Here is a 27,113-nt window from a genome sequence, read left to right on the forward strand (position 1 = left end):
GTTAGCACCGTGTCCCCTGTGCCATGGGGAGCGGGGCTGTGTTAGCACCGTGTCCCCTGTGCCATGGGGAGCGGGGCTGTGTTATCACCGTGTCCCCTGTGCCACTGGGAGCGGGGCTGTGTTAGCACCGCGGAGCCGAGGGGTTCCCGCAAACCCCGTGAATAAGCCGCTCCGCTCGGGGCCGGTTGCTGGCGGAGGGGCTGCGGCACTCGCGGTGTCACCCCGGTCCCCTCGCCGGCCGCCCCTCGCAGCCCCCGCCCAGCCCGTGTCGGTCAGTGGGTTTCCCGAGGATGGCCGCACTGGGAAATGCTCGGGATGAGGTGAGATGAGACAGTGCGAAGGGCAGCGGGGAGCTCGGCAGTGAGTGTCTGTACAGGAGCCATCCCGGAGCAGCATCTGTGCAGGAGCCGCTCCTGTTGCTGCCCTGGCAATCCTGGGGATTCGACACGCGGCTCTCGGGGGGTGACGGACACGGGGCTGCAGCGCTGTGACAGAGCCCCATGGATATCCTTAATGCCCCCATTTAACTCCTTCTGTGACGTGGGAAAAGGATGTGGCTGACAGCGTTGCTATGCGTGTGAGCTTTGTTTTAAAAAAAAAAAAAAAAGTCGCCTTAAAAAGAAATAAATTTCCCAATGGTTTTGACCTCTTGAGGCCTGAGATAAGGATTTGGTTGCATCTTATCTAAAACTCATCTGCAGTTTAGTTGTTTTGCTTAGCATGAATCCCTTGGGATAGCCTTCTGCTATTGCTAGTTTTCCCTGACCTTGATCCGTGTATTATCACATGTGGAATGTTATGCATGGAAATAGTCCTCTGACATTAAGTTTTCACACTGGTTGTGTCACCCCAAGTTCGGTCTTGGATTTGTGCAGGATTGTATAAGGTAGTGGTAGAACAGACCTGCCTCCTGCCAGTCACTCAGATGTTGAAGATATAAGAAAATGGAGCATAAAGACCAGAGAAAGCTGAAGTTTTTGGTATTTTAAAACAATAATTGTTAATAAAATGTTGAGATTAAACAAAATTCATTCTTATGTTTATAACACACATTTTTATACCTGTATGTGTCAGCACAGTTCCTGTGTGGTGGTTTCTGTGGTATTCTCATTTCCTTTGCTCTCACTGGATAATGCAAAACTAGTTATTCTTTAGGATGCCAGTGCTCATTCTTCCTCAATAAGATTATTTATTCTACCTTTACAAATTAAATATTCACTTACCCACTTCTTCCAATTCAATTTTGAAGAAAGTCAGACAAACATTTAGACTGTGGAGCCATTCAGAGCTAATCTAGTGGAAAGCAGGTTTTGCATTATTTCTGGTTAAAATAAGTCTGAATAAAGCAGACAAACAAACATCCACCAAACTGTCTTTTAATTACATAATTGTGAATATGTGAGCATCCTGTGTCAAGGTACAGTGGCTTGGCAAGGTGCCTTTAGGTGAGTCATGGCAAACAGCAATTTTGGTAGCCTTCTCCAGCTGTGACTTGTGATGGTGGACTAAAAGAATGTGTTTTAGTAGGAAAGGGTATAGATTTGGTGAGCTACAGCAGCTCTGCTGACAGATGGTTTACCATATTACTGTACTAATGCAGTCATTTGCAGCTGTATGGACACATCTGCAGTGACCTGTGTAGGGTACATCGATTGTTGATCCTGTTGCTTCCCAGGAGTACCTTACACAAAGTGTAGGAATACCTTACACAAAGTGGATGCTGCTTTCTCATGCGCAGAGACCTTGAAGTGGGAAGAAAATGAGTGAAAGATTAATTTAATTCATGTTCACGATAAAGCTGGATAAAGGATTCTAACAGGAATAGTGCTTGAGAGTGAGTAATGTCATGTTCAGTTCCTATCATAACCTACCATAACTGTTATTTATAGTAATAATATAAATGAGCCTGTTCAGGGGAAAAAAAAAACCTCTGATCAGGGGAAAAAATGGAGTATTAGCTATCAATTAAGTCCATCATCCTCACTAAAAGGCTAGTCAGGTGACAGCTATCTCTAAAACCATCCTGTGCAGATACTTCCATTTAGTATTGGTTTTCTTAAGACTTCATGCCATTATAAAATGAATAAATCTACATGTATGGCCAAAGGCTTGGGCATGACACTTCTCACACTAATCTGCCACACCCGAGGTTGTGGCCACGTGGTAAACTTTGTAATACATATGTTAATGCACATAAAATGCATGTGTACCCAGTAAACATTTGGCCTCAGTTGTATCTGCATACATGCTTATGAATTTATTTGTTCATTCTTTTTTGTCATATTGGACCATGGTAACTTTTGTTTGAGTGTAAATGAAACAGTGACATTGTCTCCGGGTTGGACACTTGCCAGATGAATTTTATGGCTTAATAACACTGCATATCCTATGTTTGTGATATTACAGCTGTTCCCATAACTGCCTCATCTTTTCATAAATAAGATACTCATTTCCTGAGTCTCAAGTAACTGGTGATAAAGGTACCAGAATCTAATTTGGCTAGAAATCAACTTGCTAAAACAAGTGGTATAATGTATGTGCTGTGGGTCTTATTCATATTACTGTGGTATCATCTTTAATCACCTTTAAAAATATGAGCAATGAGTAGAAGATACGCCACCAAGTAAAAGTCTTTGCATAGGCTGCCATTCTTCAGCCTTAGAAAAGAGATCAAAGAGGGTGTCAGGAAAGAAAAGAAATTAATCTTCTCTTCCCCTTGAAATGTTCTGTTCTTCTTTTATTACTTAGTAAGGAGGAATAGATATCTTGAATTAATTGGTTAATTAGAAAGATTTAGATGAAGTATTTTGTCAATATGTAAATATCCTTTGGAGAGGGAGAACTTGTGATTCTCATTAAATGGCCAGTTGAGATAGCCATTCTCTAAATCTTCAGGTAATCAACTGCAGGAGAATTAAACACACAAATTCAATGCTGCTTATCATTCCTCTTTACAATTGTTTTTTTTAGCTTAGACATTTACTGGAGTAATTCTGAGCCCAAATGTTTCTTCCATTCAGTCCCACCCTGTCTGGCACCGTTCCAATCCTACAGGAGAGCACTGGTACAGCAGGGGATCCTCTTCTCTTCATGGCAGGTCAGAAGGGCTCTTTTTCCTCCCTGGTTGATGCAGGTGCTGGGAGATTCCTGGTGCTCTTTGTGTGGCCATTCCCAGAGCAGGATGCTGCTCATCCTCCACCTTTGGGACTGAGATGCAATCGTTTACATGACCTACGTTGTTGCTGCTTCCCAAAATTGTTTGAGTGGCAGGACCTACTTATAAGACAGCATTAAACTTTGCAGAGTTATTTTGTCCTTCCAAAGCTCCGTTACTTCAGAACACAGAGACAGAAGGATTTGCTCCCCATCTTCCCTCACTTTTTAACTTTCTGATCTAACTCACAGTGAATTTTATTCATACTCCATTCATGCCAACATGATTTGTCTATGCTGTTTAAAGGAGAAGCTTGAGAGAGAAATAAAATTAAGAACACGTTGCTTTAACAAGTATGAAAAGAAAAATTACAAAGAAAACAGAGAGGATCAGGCAGGGTTTCAACTCCTGTAATTTGACCAGCTTCAGTGGGAATTGTGAGCCCTCAGGTCTGGCTGAGTTTCAGAAGAGGCAGTGGAATGGCTCTGCTCACTTAATAGGCTTTAAATTGGGCCATATACATTTAACAGTAGTTGATACACAACTGCTTTACAGAACAGACAGCCAAGGGAAAGAGATAATTAATATTTTTGGATGAAGCCTATTTTGTGCCATTCAAGAAGTGTCAGTGTGTCTACCTACCAGGAACTTTTTGGAAATCAAACATTCTTTTCTGCAAGTAACTCCATTGAAACATCAGTGGAAATTTAGAACGTAAATGTTTCTAAAAGGAAGACATCACAGAAAATATAGCAAGTTTCACAACCATAATATTTTAAAAGTAATCATACTTTTAACTTGCTGTGCTTTAACCTCAACCAAGATGTGTTTGGAGCTATAAAACTGTTTCCTTCTGTGAAAACCTGTTGAAGGAGGGAAGACTGCTGGCTAGGAAAAGTGAGAAGTAGTGATCAATACTGTAGGAAATAAAAAATGAAACAGTGTAAAACATCATTTGGTATTTCATAGTTGTGTTAGAGAAAAATGTTTTTCTATAGAAATCTTAAATGAAGTGAAAACATGTCTGAAAATGGTTGTACCTTTGTAGCAATCTCTCTCTGCATACAGATATGGAGAAGACACAAATTTCACTTATAAGCTTCATGATTTCCAAAGAGTATAAAAAATACAACAACAACAACAACAAAATTATTTCCTGAATACTAAAATAAGCGGGACTGGAAAAATATTTTGTCCAATATTCAGATGTGTATAAATATCACAGTGTAAGCAGTGGCCAATGTAATGGACTTTGATAAATGATCTTTCACACTTACTGAATGCCTAAAGTTTTCCCTGAGAGTTTCTTCCTACAAAAACACCCAAAAGCTGGAATCTGACAGCCCAAATCCATTTTAGAAATATTATTCTCCCCAGGTCATGGCATTGGATTCCATGAGATTTTCAGCAGAAGGGAAAAATATGGCAAAGCAAGGCAAATTCTGGATCCAAGCAATAATCACTGTTTGTTAAGACACTTACTTGGAAATTTATCTACTGCATAAAAAATTGTGATAGAAAATGTAGCCTTGTGATTTAGCATTTCCAGTGCTGTCTTTGATTCCCAGACAGCAGGAGATGTGTTCATTTTTATTTTTCATTCAGAAAGTTTATGGAGTGGCAAAATAATGTGAATACACAGTTGCCAGGAGGAGAGAAGATATGGGTAATGTATCTCTTCTGTCTTGGCTTCATTCAGGGACATCTGTGACTTCATAGACAGATCAGTCTTCAAAAAAAAAAAATCTCCTGCAATAACTGTGCAGCACCCTCTTATCATGTTCCTTGATAAGAGCATATGTGTGAAAACCATAATCTGCTTTTTTGGTTGTAAAGATGAAAAGTAGTTTAGAAAATATGAAAATATGGCTAAATTTCGGTACTTAAATAGTAGCCAATAACTCTGCTTCTACACATATATATTTCCATATATGCATAATTTGAAGCTTGTGACTAATGATACTGAGCTCAATGGAATCTTTATGGGATTAAGGCCTCTTTAAATCTGGGAGTTTGAATTATTCTGGGAATAATTTGGTAATTTTTCCTTCATAAGATGTATGCAAATTCTTTACGTGCTCCTGAGTAGAATAAAAATGTGTAAAAAAAAAAAAAAGAAAGTGAAGTAATAGAGGTAATCCACAATTTCTGAGCCTTGGAACATTCAAGGGACTCCCTCTCTATTTACTGCAGAAACAACTGTTATTCCACTGTGAGATTTGAAGCTGTGGAAATTGTAGAGGAAAAGTATTCATTCCTAATATATTTAAAAAAAAAAAAAACAAACAACAAAAAGACACTTTCAATTGAAAATCCTAGCTGAGTTTCTTCATTCCTGATGTCCTGAGGGAGTTATTTTCAAATTAATTGTAATATGCAAACATATTGCTTGTACATGATAGTGATTTATGGTAATTGCAATACTGGTGGGAAAAAATCCTTTTAGACTGGTTAATGAGCACCTGTGAAATTATGGAATGCACACACGAGCATCCCGAGTATTTGCCCGAGAGATTTTCTTTCCACAGCTGTGAGATTTGGGCATCATTATTTAGATATAAATTGAGAGCCTCTTTCCAAAGGGAAGCAGGTACTCGGAGCCAGTTCGTGGGACAGCTGATGGAAATAATTGCTCGACAGTGTAAATAAGGAGTTTACAATCTGGCTGCATTTTATTATTTATTAGTACTTATTAGAATTTATTGGTCTCGCTTCAAACAGCCAAGTTAAAAGTAAAAGGAGTTTCTTTTTTAGGATAAGGAAGAAATACAGCACCATATGTTGTGCCAGTGGAGCTCTGTCTGATGTAGTGCTAATACATTCCTTCCAAGGCCTCAAGACATTTTACAGCATTTTTAGCACCAATTTCTGCAGTAATGACTAACTTGTGCAGGACAGAAAATTACATTCCTTGGGAGGATATGAAATAATCAGGAAAGGAAAGAGCCCCATTATCCAGGAAGCCGTTGAGTTTGCAGGATTTTAATGCCAGAACGATAAATACACGACGAGAAATAAATCAACTGGAATAATATGTGATGGGCAGAAAACATTCTTGTGGTCTTTTTATAATGTAGAAAGTGGAAACACTGCATGTCAGGAGAGGCAGTGTGCTAGTTTCTATCAAAACATGGATTTTCTCCTGTATGTTTTTTGGCTGATGTCCTTGGAAACATTGATAACTGATTGTGGTTTCAGTGGGAGGAATAAAGCTGTCTGTAATCAATCAGGTTCTTGTCTTTGGCAGTCTTTGAATCAACGTTTTACTATGAAGAACCATTGTATATAAAGATGAATGTGTAAGCTGACACTGAGGGGGTTTTGTTGTTGGTTTGGATTGGTTGTTTTTTTTTTCTTTTTAGCAACTGAGATTTTTCAAACAGGCTGTGAAGGTGTTTGTGTAATTACTTTTGTGTAGTTTTTTGCTTATACTTCAATTATCCATTTGTTTTACAAATGGGTGAGAGAAGACAAGAAGCAATTAAACCCACAATCAAACAGAGAGGGAATACAATTCAGCTCTCTGGTTTTCTTCATGTATTCATTTTTTTTTTTTTTGGATGTTCTGTAGTTTTAGTAGCATTGATTAGCTGGATGTATTTGTGCTTTCTTCACTTGGTGGCCTCTCTCCAGAACAAGGATCTGATAATCTCTAAGAACAAGGTCTAACACTCAATTCAAAAGGAGACTTTTCAACATAATAAGTTGAAGCTCAATCAGGAAAGATCCTGGTCATACTTAATTTCTGCTGATTTTCAAAGGTTATGTTGATGGGGCTTTGGCCTTGAAATGGATGCAAATTATGTTGCTTGGAAGTGTGCCTAAGGCTTTACAATGGTGAAGGTAAGAAACACTTTCCAGGAAAAAAATAAACAACTTTTTAAATTGCTCCATCATTGCTTGAACAAACCTAGCATGAAGTTGAATGTCAGAGCAAAAATTATTAAGGAGAAAGGTTTTGATTAAGCTTACTTGATATACTGCCATGCCTACAACATTGCTAAGTATAATTTTTATTCTTTTTCTCTTTGTTCCAATAATGAAGGAGTCATCTACATGCTGCAGGTCATATCTGTGTTCTTAAAAATGCTTTCCTGTATGAAAGTCCAGCTGAAATTGCCGATCTCACCTCCACAGACAAGTTTGATGCAGCCCTGGCCATTCATCTTTATAAAGGAGGCAGACTTCTGCAAGGTAATCCTCTTTCTATTTTCCAATAAAAATGCCTCTTAAAAAAGTACTGCAGGAGAAGAGAATGAATAGGAACATTTATAAGTGGCTGTAAATGTATAAACCCACACACAATGTCGTTATTCTGTTTATCCACTTCAGCAAATGTTCAGAAATGCTGAACATCTTTCTCTGTGGGAGATCTGATCCAGAGAGGAGAGAACTAAATAGATGTACTTTAAAAGCACATAATGCATTTCGTAATTAAGTGCTTTAACTACACCAAGATAAGAGTGTTATATTAACATTAGGATACTCTCAGCAAGTGTGTTCTTTCAGAGGACAGTGGCTTGGCTAAGTATAGCTGAGGTCAAATGGAAGAAAGCAGAGAGGCTAATTTGATTTTTCTGCTCAAAAGTGAGTCAGGGTTTTAACTTTGCAGTATTGTCCCTGTCAGCCAACCCATGGGAGTCAAAATGTTATCAGACAAATAACAAAAGTTTCTGTCTGGCCACCTACAACCAAATTTAGCCTGCCATTAATGATACACTAGAAACACCAGCTTTCAAAATTACACACTGTCACCTACTGAAATTGCAAATGTGTATCAATTTCTGAGATCACCTTTGTATTATATCAATCTATTCACTTGAATAAAGGCTCATAATTTCATACTTTCATCAGATCTCAGTGCAAGTTCTGTTGTTAGTTTTCACCCTCCAGAAGTGCCCCTGCAGTTTGTGCTGGTGGGTTTTCAGAAAGCCTGAATTATCATGTCTGGCATGTTTCTGTTTCTTTTGTTACAATGGAGCTCTGATTTCAGATGGGACCCTACAATCCAAGATGATCTCTGCTAACATATGTATTAAGAGTTCTCTTACTGGAATAAAGAGATTTTTGACAAGACCTAGAATTATTTTGGAAGAGGCTTATGGAAAGTCTGAGAACTTCCTATTTTTTTTCCTTTCTTTTGCTAAGGAACAAAAAATAAGGTTGAATTTTAAATGTTTATTGCAAAAGTGTATTGGAGTTTGACTTGCATAGCAGTACCTGAATGCTGTTGCTGTTTGCCTTTCAAAATCCCAAGTGACCTGCAAAGCCCAGTACTCAAATGATTTACAAAAACTCAGTAATTTAAATAAATCAGTCACACTGTTCCCAAAAGCATCTGCAGTAACTGTGAGAAAAATAAACCAGAAACCCGTGAAAGGCAAGACAGTAAGTAGTAAGGGTGCTGGGATGATCATGGTCAAAATGTAAAAGTTATGGAGGAAAAAAAGTGATTCAGGGGCCACTCCTGGTTCCTGTAACATTTAGAAATTTAGTCATACTACCACTGCTGCCACACTACCAATCTTTTGGGCCTCATCCTGGAAACTTTGTTTAAATGAGTGGGGATGTATGATCAACACATGTAATAGATGACATAGTAATTATTTGCTTTTTAAATTTATTAGAAAGGTAATACATATTTTATATTATATTACAGAAATTCAGCCTCTTGAAGATTAGTGCTGTGGGGCTTTGATAGTGCACATTAATTCTCTTCACCTGCAAACATTAGAGTACAATATCTAAAAATGCCAAGGAAATTCTCTAAGTAGCCAGAATGGTAATTAGTCTTTCATTTGTTATGTTTGTTGTTTCATTTAGTAATGAGGAAATTAGCAATGCTAATAAATCCTCATCTTACAGCTCACTTAATTTTCAAATATAAATGTGAAACATAGACTACACTTTCAATCTTCATCAGCATATTTATTTTGTTTCCTTTTTTTTGGAAGATTTCCTTATTTGCTTGTTTTTAACCATGGATTTTAATCAGGAGAGTTCCCTGAATTAACCACCCCCACACCCCTAAGGAACTGTGGGTGTTTATAGGACCTGTCACCAAGAGTTTTTGCAGCCATGAACATTGAAGGTTGGTCATGTCTCAAAAGGAAGAACCTCCCTCAGCACAGGAACCTCTTCTTGGTCCAGTGACAGCAAATGAGAGAAAGCAAAGGACATTTTCTGCCTTTCTTGATACCCAGAGTGGGGTGTCAGTACAGATTAATTTATTCTGATGCCATGTGTCAAAACTAGGCTTTACCAAATGCAGACACCACTGGGATATATATGATTTTGTTGATGCTCTAAGGTTTGAGTGTTGATACAGTCTTGTGCACAGACTGCCACAGGCAGACACACCTTCCTCTACTTGTAGTGTTCTGAGCACTGTGAGGCTTCCTAAAACAACCTCCACAAATTGGGTGATCACAGGAGGTCTTGGTACCAATTATAAACACAGATCCATCTCTTTGGGACAGTGGTTTTGTTACAGGTTCACAATATGGTGCCTTGTTTAATTTGGTGGCATTTTCCAATGGTGTGGCTCCATCTCTACCTCTTGTAGCAGTAAAATCAGCTTAAGAAGTCAATATTTAAAAAAATAATAATAATTTCGGTAACCAACTTTCCAAGGAGAGTTACCCAGACCACAGTATTGGTATGCTTGAGGGCACAGTGGCTGGGACTGGATACCTGGGACCAAACTTTGCAATCCTACATCTTTTTAACATGTGAATAACATTTGAAATATATATGCTGTTTGGTAGGCTGCTAAGTTTAGAATCTAATTGATTGCTTTTAATAAGCATGGAAAAGGGAAATAAAATCTCATAGCTATACAACAGACTGTGAAAGTGCATAGATATTGTATGGGGGGGTTTCAGTGCCAAACCCATAAAAATTCAAGTTTCTCCAGGTTTCCTTTTCAAACAGTTTTGCTTAAATACATGGTACAATATTATTAATGTACTTTTGCACTCTTACTATCCACTCCTACTCATTACCTTGACACGTGGGCCAGCTTCTCATTGTAGTCATTGCTTTGCAGGGAGCAGAATTCCTTTTGGAATCATCTTTGGTGGGACAGATGTAAATGAAGACGTCAAAAGTGAAGAGAAACATCGGGTAATGGGAGCAGTGCTAGAGGAAGCCAGGTAAGAGCATGTGTGGAAGACTGAGGAAAGGAAACTACATTTTTGTAGTGGCAGACCTTTTAGGAAGTGTTCCCTGAGTGCTTGGAATCACTGGGAGATGTGTAGGCCAGCAGACAAAGGCTAGACTGCTTGAAATCCCTATGATCTCTACATATTATGATTCAGTGATCAAAGTAGAACAGTTTCTTCATGAAATACAGTCTGTGTGTAGTCTATCATTTAATCCTTTCATCATATTTGTCCATGGAAGACTTGGCAGAAGTAGGGCTAAAACTTGATCTCTTGGGTTGTAAATTTTCAAAAAGACTGAAATCCCATTAAAAGCTAATGAAATCTGGGCTAACTAATCCTCTGCTTTGTGTACTGAATCATAACTGTTGTCTAGAATAATAGAACTATGTGTGTGATGAGGATATAAAATTCTGAGGCAGGTGAAGGAAATGAGATGAATAGGAGCAAGAATACTCAACCTGGGATTTGGCAGCACATTGCTCTGTAAAATAATCTACCCTATGGGTAGACTCCTTAAAAAAATACACATCTAAGTATCTCCAACAATATCCATACAGTTCCCATTTGGACAGAACTATTCTGGCCATGACATAACTCATATTTGGTATCTAAATAGTGAAGTTTTAGTAGTGGAGGTGCTTAATGGTGAATTAGTGGTAGAGGTATGATTTTTTAAATAATAAACACTTGCTAGTGATGGAGGTAAGAATATTCTCATTAATTCTTACTGTAGTAATATCAGGAGCCTAAACAAGGTTGGACCCTGTTTCCAGAAGTGCTGAATGCTGCTCCAAGTTGCTTTTTTTAAAAACATCTGTTTCTTAGTAAATTCTGGGTTAAGTTACATATATTCAAACATATAAAATATTCTATATTGGAACTAAACTAACATATATTAGGCATTAAGTGCTGTCTGCACATACAGACCAGAGTTCTCAGCAGTTTGACTTAAGTGAGGTGACAACTAAAAATAACTGGCATTGTGCTGTTGCATCACAGAATCAAACCTGTTCTCAGAGCCCTCCCTCACACTTAGCTTATTGACAGAGCTTGATTGAAAAGGGGATCACTCAAGTATAAGGAGCTTTTGTTCTTTTTTTACCCCTGCTAATGCCATCCTTTCCCTGGATACTTTAAGCAAGTTCTCTCAATTTTTAGGTGAATTGACAAGGGAATATTTTCAGGGTGTTTTAAATCTGAAAAAGTTCTAGTGACATGTCACTGTAGTCACGAAATGTAGTTCTGGAAGTGATGAGAAATCAGAGGAAAGGTCTAAAAACTAAAAAGGCTTTCAAGCATTTGTCATTGTTTCAACATCCCCAGAAAAGAAGTTTCCTTCTGCTTGATCTAGAGGTCTGTTGGCTTCAGCAGTGTTTGATCATGCCCATGGTGGGCGAGTAAGCCCTTTTCTTCTTGGAAACTAAAGCATTTAATGTATGTAAAGCTTCCTTCAATAGTTAGCTTAAGTGTTATTAAGATGCAGGTTGAGGTTGTCACTGCATGTGTAGCCAGAGCAGTAGCTCACTGATGGCAGAGGTGACTCTGCTGCTCCCTGTCTTCCTCTCCTCCTCCTTTCTCTTGCTTGTGGCTGTGTGATCCACTCTTCCCTGTGCCAGGACTGGGCTGCTTTCTGAGCAGGTTTAGCTCACTAGATGACATCAAATTGGCTTTTTGTTTCCTGGGTTATTTTTCCACCCTTTTAATAAGAAAAGTCACCCTGTGGAAGGAAGCGAGAAGGGCGTGTGTTTGATGGCACTTGAGTTGCACAAGGTGAGATAAAATTGAAGCCTCTGGATGTCTTATCATACCCAGTGGTACTGCTGGCACACTTTCCCAAAGAGAGCTTAAACACCTGGCTGAACAGACGAGGGTACTCCCCGTTTATTCAGCACAGTACTCGAGCTAACACAGAGAGCTGCAGCAGTTGAGTTCAGGGTGGATTTGGGTTCAGGCAGAACCTGCAGCAGGCTTTCATCTCCTCATTTTATCTTTGCTAATACCACTCTATGTTCTGGCTGTTATTAGCTCACTTAACGCTGGCATGGATGTGCTGTTCTGTCTGTAGTGCCCTATAAAATGTGGTAAGTAAACAGACTTTTAAAGACAGCACTTAATCACACTCATGGAAAAATCATTAGGGCATGTTCTTACTTAGCGTGACTTGCAGTTGAAAGCAACTTAAGGTCCTGTTCAAGGGAAATTTATATACTTGTTTACTTTTGTTATCAGTCAATCAGAAGTTAATCTTTAAACAGGTCTGAAGGAACAGAGAAAGATATCTAATGTGTCAACTAAATTTCAGCACTGCACAAAATGAAAAATGTATAAAACCAGAGTCTCTGAGCGTGTCCATTTGATCCAGTTCTGTATTTAAAATACTGTCTGTCACAAATACAGCTAATACAGCTTATGGAAAAACTGTGCTTTACTGAAGGTTTTTTAATGATAATTAAGTTAGGAACCTGCAGTATGCTAATATCTTGAATTTCCTATGATGTTTCAAAATATATTACTGCATCGTTATGCAGTTTACAATATTTTCTCTGCTATAGAAAAAGTAATTCAGTTTTCTAGAAGTTATTCTAAATGTGTCTCTTCTCCAGTCTCATCACTGGTATTATTCATTGCATAGTTATTAAAAGAAACATTGATTTTTTTCTTTCTTTATTGATTGCAGGGTTCTAAGCAGAAAGTATCATGAATTGTAGATTACTTGTCCAGTACAATACACCACCACATTCCATAAAACAAAGTATTGAATACTGTCTAGCTTTATGAGTGTTTCATTTTTAATCAAATTCCTCTAAATGGTGGTTGTACCCCTCTAGGGTATTTTTTCTATTGAACAGTGTTTTGTAGACTTAGGAGCAACATCTTTTTATGCTTGTTAATGTGATGTATTGAAAGTATAATTGCAAAATCTGGGAAGGGAGCACGTGCAACTTGACAAAACAAGCATTTGCAAAGGCTTTAATAACCTTAAAGCTGTCAAGTTGCATATGAGAAATTCATTGTAGTATCATAAAGCAGATACTGCAAAAAGAAAGTATGGGAAGAAGGTTTGTCTTGACAAACAAAAGTAGGAGTTATAGTTCAGCATTTATGTGACATCTAATGAATGACTGTGATTTCATGTCCTCAGATTATAATATAACATCTCCAATGGAAAAGCACTGTTCTGGTTGGGACTTTGTGTTGTGCTTTATTTCTAACCATTGAGGTGTTGGCTCAGGACAGAAACATTCATAAATTACATGAAAAAGAAATGCTGAGTCATAAGTTCAATATGTGATGACCTCTGTTTTATATTCAACATCTATACAAGTAATTAAAAACAGGAATTTTGCTAAGCAGACACACAGTTTCTCATATGAAGGAGGCATTCAAACATTCTGTCCCACAGGACTGATAATCTTCAGAAATGGCCCCATTTGTGGGTCCAGTCAACACTAAAGTTCCATTTAAGAACATTCAAAGCATGTGTTTATGTTTCATTGCAACTTAAAAGCTACATTAAAGCCCAGCATGATCTTAAGATCTCTTCTGAACAGGGATTCTTTATTGACTCTGACTCCATTCAAATATCTCCTTCGACTTGTTGGCATTACAACAGGGTCCCAGTAATAACTGGGATAACTTGTTTATCTGGTATGCTTAGAAATCAGCCTTCTGTTGGCTGCAATGAGACACCTAATAATGAAAAGTGTTCCCATCAATGCTGCTCTTAAACGTTCTCTGACAGAACTCCTCTTATGTGGAATGATAGCCCACTGCACACATTTCTCAAAGACACCTAAGTTTGTTACTCATTGACAGCTTTGACTACTTAGAAATAAGGAGAGAACATTGGGGAAGGGTTTAAAAAAATCCCTCTGCTCATTTGAATTAAAGTCAGCTGCAGTGAGTTGGCCCTGGGTATTGTCCAACACCAGTTTGAAACAAGCTGCAGTTTGGCTCCCTCCTTATTTTGTGTTCTGGTTGTGAAGAGGGTTCCTGCACCTGCAGTGATGTAGGAACAGGAAATGCCAACTTCCTTCTGCAGCTCTGTACTCCATGTATTAAACTAGATAATCTGGGGGATGTCCCCATTATTTGGGTTTTCTCTTACTTTGAGGAAACCTCACTTTACCTTCCCAAGAGCTCTGAGCTGTAAAGCCTGAAGAGCCATTTGTTTAACCACTATTTTCTGCTGAAACAAATTCAAAGCCTGCTTTCTGTCTTTCCATCTATGATAATGTTTATAAGCCTCTGATCTTTGTTCTTATAAAGATTTTTTTCTGAAGTACTTTTCTGTTTTTTTGTTTAAACACTTTAAGCAGATGATCCCAACTATTTTTTTCCATTTAACTAGGTTTGCAGTGGCTTTCACAGTGGAAATGAAGGAACTGGCAGCAGCAGAGTGGGTATGTTTACATGATGATGGTAATGCTTAGGGTATCAGCAGCTATGCATTCTGCTAAAATGTTTTCTAAATAATGCTAAAGAATTGCAGTAATCTTCATATTTGCTATTCCTGTTTTTCCTTTCAGAGAAAGCATTTCATATTTATGTGCTTCGACAGGTCAAACAGATCTGGCATTTAAAAGCTGTTTATTATTTGAAAAGAGTATAGAGCATTTTAGCAAGTGCTTCTCTGTAACATTTGGAACTAATCATTACTGTTGTTATTGAGTTTCTCCTGATGCCATATTGCTTCTTTTGGTATAATTTAATAAACTTTCTGTTGCCAAAATTCCTCTAGACGGCATTAGTTATAATATAGAATTTTGAAGAATAATTTGAAAATACTTGTTTTGTCAACCCTGGAAATAGAATGAACTTCTTCAGGTGGGTGAACTGCAGGGGTGAATTTGAAGATGTGTTTTAGTAGGTCCCATCATTGCATCTGCTGCACTGCAAGTCCTCCTCAGACATTCAGTGTGATTATTTTTAGTATCTGTTTATTATTATCTGATTATTTATTATCTGATTATATTTAGCTCTTGTTTGAAAATAGATGGTCAACATTTCCACCTTTACCTGGTTGAGTTGATGGCAGGCTGCCAGTGGAGAAAATTGAGACAAATCCTTGAAGAAGTAGAAACTAAGTGCTTGGTATCCCTTCAGTTCTAATTTGCATCATAATATAATCATTAATGCACCTTTGCCTACAAAATAATCACTTAGGGTGGAGCTTGCACAGCACAACAATTAAATATATAATGCTGTGTTTCAGCATTAATTGATTTTTAAAATCTATCTGCATTAAAAGGATACATGAGCAGACATAGGGTTTGGTATTTTATATTACAAATATAACTTGATTTTAATAGTTACTGCAATGAACTTCATGATGGGTAAATGTGAAAGGGCACAGCTTCTGTCATGGATCTTAAGCAAGAAAAGGACAAAAGTAACAGGGTGTAAGAAGGAGAAACAAAACTGAAGTTTGAAATCCTTTCAAAATCAGCACCTCAGATGTTTCTAGCACCAAACTTTGATTTTACCCAAACACCTTTATGCTCTGGGCCTGTGAGACTCATTCAGTGTTTTGGAGGTCTGAGGCAGACAAGGACTTGGAGGCAAGTCTGTCAAGTCCTAAACTGAAATCCCACCTGCTGACCTGTATCTTAAATGCTGGGGGTTTGAGTTTCTGTTCCAGCTGCATCTTCATGTAAAGGGTGAGAGCAAAGGCCACATGTTTCCTTTCAAGCAGTGAAGAATAGGAATACATTTTTCCATACCTAGGTCATGGAATATTAACACTTTTTCCATATTAACTCACACTGCATTATTCCTCTAATGTGTGCCTTGCTAGTTAAGAGAGTCAATTAAGAATTTTAATTACAAACATGTAAGCAGTTGCACTGTGCTCAAGGGCTGTATCTCCCACCAAATTCTTTTCTGTTACATTGGATGAATTACCTTTAATTATGAAGTACAGCATTCGTAATAATCTGTACTCCAGGTGAGTCTGAGATACTGTAAAAGATCTTGTGCTTATGGTCAGTGTTTTATTTCAACAGCATAAAACTGGTGCATGAGAATTACCTAAGCCAGTTTTAGTAGCGTCCAATTTCATTTTCCATCCTCCTCAAGACCATTTAAACTGAAGAACAGAACAGAAAATTGATCTGTAAAGTGTGACTGCATCTCTACACCCTGGTACCCAGCATTCCTGCTATTTTCTTCCTGCTCATCCAAGCCCTGGCAGGGTTATATTTACTCACCATAAGCCATTTGGGGTCCAGCAGAGCATGAAACAAGACGCTTAACTTAAACTTATTTTTGAAACTTGGTGGTTTTAAGGAACTAAAGGCCTGCCTTCACCCACCTGAGTGTGAGGCAGAGCTGTGCAGTGTGCCAGCAGTGGGGGCAAGGCTGGCTCCAGCTGCCCTCTGCTCTTCCCACCTTCCATTTTGCTGGGTCCAAGTGCTGAATTTCAGCTCTCCCACTGCAAATTTAAATTCTGAAATTGCCCTCCAGCTTGCTGTTTGCAAGGGGTTTCTTTTTATGACTGGAAGATCCAATATAATTTAAAATGTTACTTATTCATAAGGGAGGGAAGGTCTAATGTTAAGTAATAATTACAATTATGTAATAATGTATTAAACTCTTTTTATTATTTTTAAATCCTTTGAACACAAAAGCTAACATAGGTTCTGACAGATGAAGTCCATAGAACATCCTCAATCTCCCACTGTAGCATGAAGTGTTTTTTTCCCCCCCATTTCATTTTCATGTGTATTTTTCATGTAGTTTTTGTGACAAAGTTCACTCTGATTCTCAGAAACCACCTCCTTCCCATCTGTGAGCCTCTTGCTGGTCACTATTCACTTTTTAAATGATCTCTTTTCTTTCAATTCCTTTTTCCAGTTCATTTCCAGTAACTGTTATGACGGGGTAGGGACTGAAGGGGAGTCTCATAGGAGTGACAGGGGAAACCCAAAATGTTTGCAAGTTAAAAAAAATTGCTTCTGTGGCTTCCTATTTTCTGAACTGACTGATCAAGGAATGGGTTGCTTAGCAGTTTGTTTCTGAATTAATTCTGTTTTCATTAAAAAAATACATTCCACGAATCCACAGTTGGAGTTATAGAAAGATATTAAAATAGGAAATTGCTTCTTTAATCACCTAAATTAAATAACTAGCAGAGTAACACTTCAGGAGTGACTTTGGAAGTGTAGTAATTACCTCTTTTACTATAGCTATTTTAAAGTAATTTATTTTGCAATTTCTGTTTGTGAATGTTCTGCAATAACTACTAGTTGCCAGTTTTCCTGTATAGGCAAGTCTACATATATTTGACAGCAGTTTCTGAAACTGATAGCTTTAAAAATTTTATTGTGGATAAATGAAGACTGTGTTTTCAAAACCAGTCTTTCAAGACTGATATTTTTTGAGGAGAACTAGGGCTGATTTTCAACTAGTTGAAAATCGTTTTATTCTGTATTTCAATTTTCTATGCAATAAGCAGGATAATGATCATAAGAAAGGATACAGGGATAAACTAAAAATATATATTTGTACTAACTCGGTCCTTGTGTTAATTGCAAAATTGATTCTGTAAATGTTCATAGTAAATATAAGTTACATTGCTTGACTTAGCTTTTGATTTTACATAAATGTATCTTCCTAATAGTCTGGTTTGAGTTTTGGCAGTCAAAAGAAAATCACACTGACCTGTATTTGTTATACTAGTCGGGTCTTTTGAAGTTTGAACAGATATTTTATGTTGAACTGTGAAAGTTACTTTTCTTCTCCTTCTCTTTAAAGCCAGAGGCGAGGAAGAAAATATATGTCCAGACTCAAGGTGAGAGTTTTGAAATGCTCAGTAAGGCATTCAATGGATTGGAATCGTGTTTAGTACCTGTATGTTTATGTGTCTGCCTTCTTTGCCCCAGAAATATTTTGCTGAAGTGGGTGTGGGGTTTGAAGTCCTGACTCCTCTGGAGTTGAGCTTTTTGCCGTTGATATTCAGGCAGTATTTGGGGCTCAGCCTAAATTTTCAACTCAGTGCTTTTAAAAAAAACTTTCCCAGATGCCTTACAGCAGGAATTGAAAAATTAGGTGACACCTAAGGTAACACTGAGCTATTTCCAAAGTCTACAGGAGTTTTTATGCTGAATAATTATTCTCTGAAACTCCAAATTCCTTTAAATGCTTTGAATTTCCCACATAATGACACCCCACAAATGTCTAATCCAAAGTGTATTAATTCAGTGATTAGTCTAGGGAACAGTCAACTCAGTATTTTAGGTGTGATTACTTAAGCTGCAGCTTCTAATTTTATTTATCTAAAAATAACTCTCTGTGGATTCCAAAATTCATTCCATTTTGCATATTTCACTTTCAAAGAAAAGAAAATTCTTTTCAAAACTCTAATGTTGAAATAATTCATTGTGAAGCCTATTTAGCCCATGTTTAGTCTGTATTTAAGCCTCCTGTGAGGTAATAATTAACCTAGAGATTAAATCTTTTATGTTAAGGACTTTGGGTCTCAGCCTGCCCTGTGTCTGTTTGGGAGTAATGTGCTCCCTCTGATGATGTTGTCTCACATGTAGATTTTAAAAGGCCAAATTTAGCATGGTTGGGTTGCTAAAGAAGTTCATGTACTGTGTGATTGTGCAAAAATTCCAGCTGAATTTCAGTCTGATGCCCATGGAAGGATTGTACAGGCAACCTGGCAAGGTTGGGATGAGAAAAGCTCGGGATGGGAACAGCTGTGTATGGAATTCAGTGTGCTTGACAGAAATACTGTTTTCTTAGACCTGAAGGCTTCAAGAACCACAGTTCAGCCACCCAGGGGTCATCAAATATATGACTTGTCTTTTTTTGTAACACAGGAATTAAGACAACCCCCAGTGAAACATTTGACTGGTACAGATTTCTAGAACGTGCAGGTAAAATTCACTTTTTTCTGTGTCCACTGTATTTATTCTTAGTAGGTGTCAAGGATGACAGAAACTTAGAATGTAAAGTTTAACTAATTTTGTAATAGAATGGACTTAATCATATGAAAAATGGCAGAATATCAATCAGGATTAATCTGGTCAGTAAACTGCCCAGACTACCTCCAAATTTCTGGTCTGGCCAGGGTTAAACTGCACCAAAAATGGTCACAACATATGGGTCAGTGTCCCTTAAAGGTTAACTTAAACCAAAGCATCAATACCTGAGCATGAGGTGCTTTATCTGTGGGATAGAAACTGGGGATACCACTTGCAGAAGAGAGGGTGAGGTGACAAACTGCTGAAAAAGGGAAGTGTGTGTTGATGTTTTATAATTTGGTCTTGGTCTAGAGCCTGTCTCTGTTCTCACCAAAGTAATGGTGTGTAAAGCACATGTCCTAATTTAAACCACCTGATCTGGGCAATTCTTTAATTGCTTCAGCTGCCTTTCCCCCAAAAGAATAATTTATAGGCATTTTCCTGTGGTAAAAATGTTTCAATATTATATTCATCACTCTGATCTCTGATAGTACAGCTGTTCCCTCTGTTACAAATGAATCCTCACCAGTCAATGGCATTATCACACCAGTAACTGGGTGCCATTAGTCAAAGCCAGTGTCAATTTTAAATTGAGCAGTGTGAGGGTATTTTGTTCTCAGTAAATCACAGCACACAAGCACAGTGCCACTAAGATTAATAATTTTCTGAAGTGAAATGATTTGTCACTTTCTAGCTCAGCCTTAGTGTTGATTTGATCTCTTGTCCAACCGTTTTATGATTAAATGAGCAGTCAACAGATTGAGGAGGGGGAAGCTCCCCCTGAAGTGAATTTCTAATATATTAGAGACAGTTTTTTGCCTAATGTGTACTAATGCAAAAGTGCAAAATAATTCATAAAGTACATGAAAAGCAAACTAAAATGTGACTCTAACATCTGTGCCTCTTAAATAATAACTTGAAAACTGGCATCAGATTATTCAGTATTGGTTTTATGGACTGTTTCATCTCATTTATCTTCTCAGCCTTGTCTCTGTGTCCATCTCTGGTGGCAGCCTCCACTTTCCACTTCTTTTAATATTGCACATGGAAGCAAGTTTTTTTTTTTTTTGGCTGTACCTTTGCACTTTCCATGGACTAATTAGGATTTCCCACTGAATTGCTTTTCTGGGGATTTGCAGTTTCAAAGGGTTTAAAATTCTACTAAACTTGGAGCAATCAGTAGAAAACTATCAAAAATAGAAGGCAGTTTTGCTCAGAAGAATGTGATGTTGATAGTGTGGGCTTGCACAATGAAGTGCATTTGAGAACATCTCGAGCTTTTATGCAGATAAAACTGTCCAATCTTGTTCAACTCATGGCATTTATGATCTCTTTTTTAAGACTTTTTTCATGAAGTTCTATTCCATACCTGAAGGCACTTAATGATTTTTTGGGGGGGAGATATTTCTCCTGATAACTCCTGCCTGTATCTTTAGCAGTATCCTCCAAGATCTGTCAAATTCAGGATTCCCAGGCCTGAATGTAAAGAAAGAGCACATGCCCTACAGTGGAAATTATAATCCATTTGAGGCATCACTGTTAAACATCCTTGGTGTTCAGGCCATATATTGTCAAGTTACTCCTTCAAATGGAACAGGCTCTTCAGAATCCTTCGAGGCTTTTTTCCATAGGACACACTTCTTATGAATATTTTTTGTACTGATTTTTTTTCAGTCATAGGAAACATATGCTCGTGTCAAATATAACACCAGTACATAAACAGATTTAAGTGAGTGGCAGAATGCATCACATACATTTTACAATGGGACACTTCCAGCCCCCAAATGTGGCTGGTACTGAACCAAAATCTAAGGAATCCCAGATTTTTGTACATTCCCTTTGATAGTTTGGGTATAACATAAAGAGCAGTTGCCTCACACAAATGGAAACAGTGCTGTTGGAAGGGGTTTTTTTTCACGTTATTACAGGTGCAGAACAATCTCAGTACAAAAATCATAGGATTAGTATTATTTTCATAATCTCAGCAGTAGAGCTGCAGAGGTGATGCTGGTGTTGTGTTAGTTTCTATCTGTTAGCTGCAGTATTTTCAGTGGCTGGTTACTAACATTTATTGGCTAAACCTACAAAAAATAAAGGCTTTTAAATTTAATTGGCACTCTGGTTAGTGGTCAGTGTCGCAGCTTATGTTGAGGAGAGACTGCAAGCAGCAGTAGTCAAACCAAAAAGCTGCACCAAGTGCAGACTTCAACACAGACTTCAAGAAAACAACATTTTCAGTATATTTAGTACCTCAGACTATTTAAGGAAGTATTACTGCCTGTGTCAGTCTGGAGATCAGACCAGATGATCAAAATGTTTTTCTCTGACCTTACAATACAGGAATCTCTATGCAGCATAATCAGGTTGATGGCAATTTTAGAAGCCTATCTATAGACTTGAGAGAGCCAGTGAAATTTCAGGCTTTTGCTGTAAATTGATTGACAGAAAATGACAGGAGAGTCTAAGAAAATGTGAAACCTGAGGCTGATCTTCTCTAACAGCTCAGCTCAAGGATGGAGCAGAGCTGCCTGAGATCAGAGACAGGCTTGATGGCATCATCCTGGGATGAAAAGCTCCTTTTGATTTCAGTGGAATGTGGCTGAAGCTTGGAAGATGTAGACCCTAATAAACACTTAGGCATCATGTGATTAGATGTGGATAACTAAGAATTCCAAACTAATGAACTGAGAAAACCCATTTACCCAATAGATAAGACTTAAAACTGGTTTCATGGAAGGTGACATAGTATGATGGAATCACATGCTGATTGCAGCATCAAATACAATATGCAACATGCTCTTGTAGTTTGATTTTTCTGCTCTCTTGTAATTTCTGTTTCATAGCACAGCTATTTTCAGAGCTGGAAAAGTTTACATAACCTGCCATGACCAGACAGAGGCATTATATTTTCCTAAAGCTGTGCTGGAAAGAAAGACCCACATAAGAAAAACTACATAGTAAAAGTTTGTGCAGATATGTAGCTGACCATAGTAAAAAATTGTATGATAGCAGCCATGAACTGGGTTCCCTAACTGATCTGAAACCATAGGGCTTTTTTGTTGTCTGATCTCTTAGAAATAATGAGAAACAGGAAAAAAAGGATTGATTTGAGAATTTTGCAGTCTAATTTTTCTGGGTTAGTAGCTTGCCCCTGGAAGTTTACAGGTTCATTTAATTTCTCCTGTCTTCACAAACATATCAGCAACTCTAGCAATTATTCACTATTGACTGTGAATAGCAGTGTAAACACTTCAGATAAAGTTATTGCCTCCGCTTCCCCTTAGTTTCTGAGAAACAAATTGCTTTGTAAAATAAAAGCTCAACTTCATGACACGGTAATAAATGTTTGAGATCTGCAGGTGGTAAAGTATGTTGCTGAAATAAGGACTAATTGGGCTAATAATTGTCAAACCTCTGTGCCATCAGTGGCTTCAATTAAGCTTCAGAGTCAATATAAAGCAAGAGAGCCTGTCAAAGCTGAACTGCAGTGGGACAGCACCATGTCAAACAAGCTGGAAAACTTGGCTTGGTTCTAATATTTGACTCATGAAAGAGATACAAAATCAAACTCTTGGTGCCAAGAGACTAAAAGAGCTAATACGTGGTATTTCTGCTGTGTGTAGGGAGATGAACTTCAGAAAAAGCTATCAATGGAAAGATTTAGAGTATCAAAGATTCATGCCAGAGTTGGACAAGTTTATCCATGTTTCAAACTCAAGAAAATAAAATCACCATCTTAGAGACTGAAATTTCAGCAATAAACCTGTGGATTTCCTTTTCTAGGAGATCAGTCAATACTTTCAGATGCTCAGGAGGTGGATAAATGAAATATTTTCAAGAGGAGTAAGAGACCTGCTGGGGTTCAAAGTGAACAGACAGCAAAATGAGAAAGGGTGTTTACCCTCACCATCTCATCATGGCTTAGATTTTGTTTCTGCCCAAAACCAAAAATGGATGACTAAGCCCAAATAATATGGACTTAATGTTGCTCTCTGAAGGTCTGTAGAACACAACAGTGGACTGAAATCAGGGGTTGGAAAATTAATTTTTAAATCTGCTTCTTTACCTCTCAGCAAGATAATACTTGATATTATTCATTCACTTAGAGGCCTGCAGCTTTCAGTAAGATTAAAGATTTGCAGGAAGACATTTATTTTTATTGCACATCTGTGACTACTACATTTTTTTCCCGATGGGACCTAAAGGGATGGAGTTAAATGAATCTACTCTTGCAAAATCTGTTTGGATAACACTTGTACTTATTCTTGCCTTTCTTAGGAAAACAGTGTTCTTACTAATGCTTCAGAAATTATTTAGGCTTTTGTGTTAGCTGTCTGTGTTCATGTTTTGCTATCCTGGCATCTAAGTGCAAGTGTTTAAAATGGCCAAAGTGTAAACTATCATAGAGTGTTATAATTCTCTTCTCCCAAGTAACAAGCGATAGGACAAGAGGAAATGGCCTCAAGTTGTGCCAGGGGAGGTTTAGGTTGGATACAAGGAAAAACTTCTTCACCTAAAGGGCTGTCAAGCCCTGAAACAGGCTGCCCAGGGCAGTGATGGAGTGACCATCCCTGGAGGTATTTAAAAGATGTGTAGATGTGGCTCTTGAGGACAGGGTTTGGGGGTGGGCTTGGCAGTGCTGGGGTAATGGTTGGACTCAGTGGTCTTAGAGGGCTTTTCCAACCTAAATGATTCCATGATTCTGTGTAAAATAGTTGCTAAGACAAACAGTTGGATTATGAAAATGTTTTCCTGTTTTCCACTTTTGATGTACTCCGTTCTCTCACTGTCTTGCATCAGAACAGCTTCCCAAGAGTTAAACCCAGTCTCACTGCTTTATGTCAAGCAATTATTAAACCTGCTTGCAGGTGAATGGGTAAGTCTGGATGGATAAGTCTAGATTTGACAAACTTTCTCTAGGCCACACTGTGACTCAGAATCAGTGTCAGCAGGAGAACATGAATCCTGAGCATTAATCACATTTCATCTACCAACCAATATATTTTGTGTGCTGTCAACAAACCCACTGGCACAGCAGTTGGACACCCTTTGGTCATGCAATTGCACTCTGAAATTTTCAGAGCCAGGGCTGGGTTGCTGTGTTTCAATTTTGAGCAGCAGGACACCACCTCTGGCCCCCATGGGGCAGGAGCTGCCTGACCGTGGGAGCTCCACGTTGATCGCTGTCCTTTCGTCTCCCGCGGTTCCTCTGGGACATCCCTGTGGTCCTGTGGGACAAACTGGGACAGCACAGGAGAGGAATGGGGCTGCACACTCCTATCAGTCACTGTCCTTTTTTGACCTCTCACATCTGGTGACCTGCTAAGCAGGCTCAAGGCTTGCTGTGGCTGGTTTTTAGAGCTGAAGCCGATGTAAGAAATCAGACTGCAGACAAACACTGACAACACGTTTAAAGGAGCATCTCCTACTGACTTTAAACAGCTATTTTTGACACTGACAGAGATGTTGATTAGGGTGGCAGGGTTTTACTTGCACTTAGTGTAGAGTGATTCTGAAGGATGGCTGGAAAACATCCACCATGCAGTCTTTTTGCCTTTTTTTTTCTTTTTTTTTTTAAACCAGGGATTATGCAGAAATCTTTCCGTTTTGTGTTTCTTTGTTAAGCAAACAGAAAGGTACATGAGGGAAGAGGTAATGAAACACAGTGTGCTGTTGGAAATCTTGGCTTCTGTATCACTAACAGAAACGGGGAGAAACAGACACAAAGATCTGTTTGTTTTTTGGGTGTTCACCTGTCAGTCAAACAAGGCAGTGACACGGTGGATGTATCAGAAGAGCACATCAGTAGATTGTGCCATATTGATGTGCTTCCATGTCAGAATCACACAAGGTGGTAGTATTTTGTTCCAGATTAAGCAGCAAAAGGCAGAATGATAGCAAAAAGTCACATAGTGAAAGGCTTGTCCGAGCTCAAGGAAGAAATAAAAATGTCTTGTTTCAAAAACCAGTTTTCGCCCAGCTGATGGCTATAGCTGGTAAAGGCACCTATTGCACTTCTTCTCTTCATATGTTCCCCTGTTCAGCATTTTTGAGAGGACAAAGTGTACTGAAGTGATTTCAGACTTGTACAAATGGCTGTTTGTTGGGGTGTTTTTCCCAGCAGGGTTGGGAGCAAGGATTGAGAAAGCCACAGGTGGGGAAAAAACACCGATGCAGGGGCAGCTTGATGTGAGAATTTAACCAGAAAGCAAACAAGTTACACAAGTGCTGCTGAGGTTTGATCTTAAGTAGGCAGAGAATGAGCAAACTCCCAGCACTGTAAGCAGGTAATGCAGCCTTCTCAGGGATGGTTTATGTGCTTTGAGTGGACTGAGTGGGGAAAGTCTGCCTGCAAAAATGGATTAGGTGATGGCTAAGACCTACAGCAGACAATGAAATAAAACTACAGCAGGTTCTCCCTTCTCTACATCGAGTGGCAGAGGCAAATCCTTTTTGACTAACCCTTTTATGACAATTTTTAGAAATGCCTTGTAGGATCCAGTCTGGAGTCCAGTGTACCCAAGAGATGCTGTTTCAGAGAAAAGTGCATAACATTTCCTGGTAGACAAGTAAGGCTTGTAAAATTGCATCATGAAGGGGATACTCTGCTGTGAGAGTGGTGAATGCCTTTTCAAAATAATAGAGGTCAACTGAGTGAGCTACTTGCATTAATAAATATTATTTTAGGTAATATCACACGTGAAATTAGACTGTTATTGATGAGGAGTACCTTTGAATGGCACAGGAATGGAATGGAAAAATCTGAATGCCTGTGGGGCCAGTGTCCTGTTTCTCTTTTGGGTGAAGGTTTTCATACAGGGCAGAATGGCAGTCAGGACTGCACAGAACTGGTCTATTAGGGCTTTTAACCTTTATCTCATAAAATTAAAAGGCTGAAAGCTTTAAGACAGAAACAAAAAGATGTTAAGAGATAAAAAGAAGCAGTTAGTTGGAGAGTAAAATCCCACAGTCTCTATGTGACAACAGGAAGATCGGATTTCTCACTCCTGTCTGACTGAGCTTCCAGCATTAACTTTAAGTTTTATTCCTAAATAACCAGAGTTCAACATCAGCAGATGGGAGTTCATAATTTAAAATGAAGATTTGTGCCTTATGGATAGTTAAAATGCAGTCTGAATTTTGCTAACACTTTTTAGTAATTTGTTTTGTGTGAGTTTATGTCATAAATTGAAAACACTGCTGCATGTCTTAAAACCAAACAGTATTAATGGCCCATTGCACCAGAAGAATGGCTTTTTCAATCCAAATGTTTATGTATTATAAATTACAAATTATTTCTTGGTCCAATAACCTGTAAAATGTTATTTACTATGTCTGCTGCAGACACTTTTGACAATTCAAGTTATTTAAGTTGAATGAAGCAGACTCAGTAATGAACAGGACTGTGACAGGGAGAATTTAAACGTTCCTAAACTGGATTTTAAATTTAAAAGCAGTAGCTTTCTGACCATGCAAACAGAGCCTTGATGTCCCACAAACTGCCTGCTGCTGAAGAGCAGCAGTTTGATGCTCCTTGAAGAACTGCCTGTGTTGGGTAATACAAGTCTCCCATCCTTGCCACGAGCTCAGTGAGTAGGTGAACTGAAGGACAGCAAACTGATTTGTTCAGTACAATAAATCAAATATGAACATTTCAGCCCCTCTAGTGTTCATTAAATTATGTCGTGGTTATTTCTGTTCATTCAGCAATTTTTGAATTATGTTGTTTTATCATAAACACATTTTACCAAAGTTCATCACCTAGTGACCCTTCTCCAGAAGCAGCTTCTAAATTAATTGTGCTGTCATAGAGCCAGTGGCAAC

The 27,113-nt window shown here is 38.3% G+C and overlaps 1 protein-coding gene across 1 annotated transcript in view; it reads left to right on the forward strand.

The window, feature by feature from the left end:
* Positions 1–315: 315 nt before the first annotated feature.
* Positions 316–27,113, forward strand: part of GLT1D1 (glycosyltransferase 1 domain containing 1) — a 47,580-nt gene continuing 20,782 nt past the window's right edge. The window contains exons 1-6 of the mRNA XM_029961218.1: positions 316–320; positions 7,200–7,348; positions 10,203–10,308; positions 14,672–14,723; positions 18,076–18,112; positions 19,146–19,202. Of these exons, the coding sequence (XP_029817078.1) occupies positions 316–320; positions 7,200–7,348; positions 10,203–10,308; positions 14,672–14,723; positions 18,076–18,112; positions 19,146–19,202 (406 nt within the window). The remainder of the gene's footprint in view (positions 321–7,199; positions 7,349–10,202; positions 10,309–14,671; positions 14,724–18,075; positions 18,113–19,145; positions 19,203–27,113) is intronic.

The sequence above is a fragment of the Manacus vitellinus genome, unplaced genomic scaffold (assembly GCF_001715985.3).
Source record: "Manacus vitellinus isolate BGI_N305 unplaced genomic scaffold, ASM171598v3 scaffold_31_pilon, whole genome shotgun sequence".
In the NCBI taxonomy this organism is placed as follows: domain Eukaryota; kingdom Metazoa; phylum Chordata; class Aves; order Passeriformes; family Pipridae; genus Manacus; species Manacus vitellinus.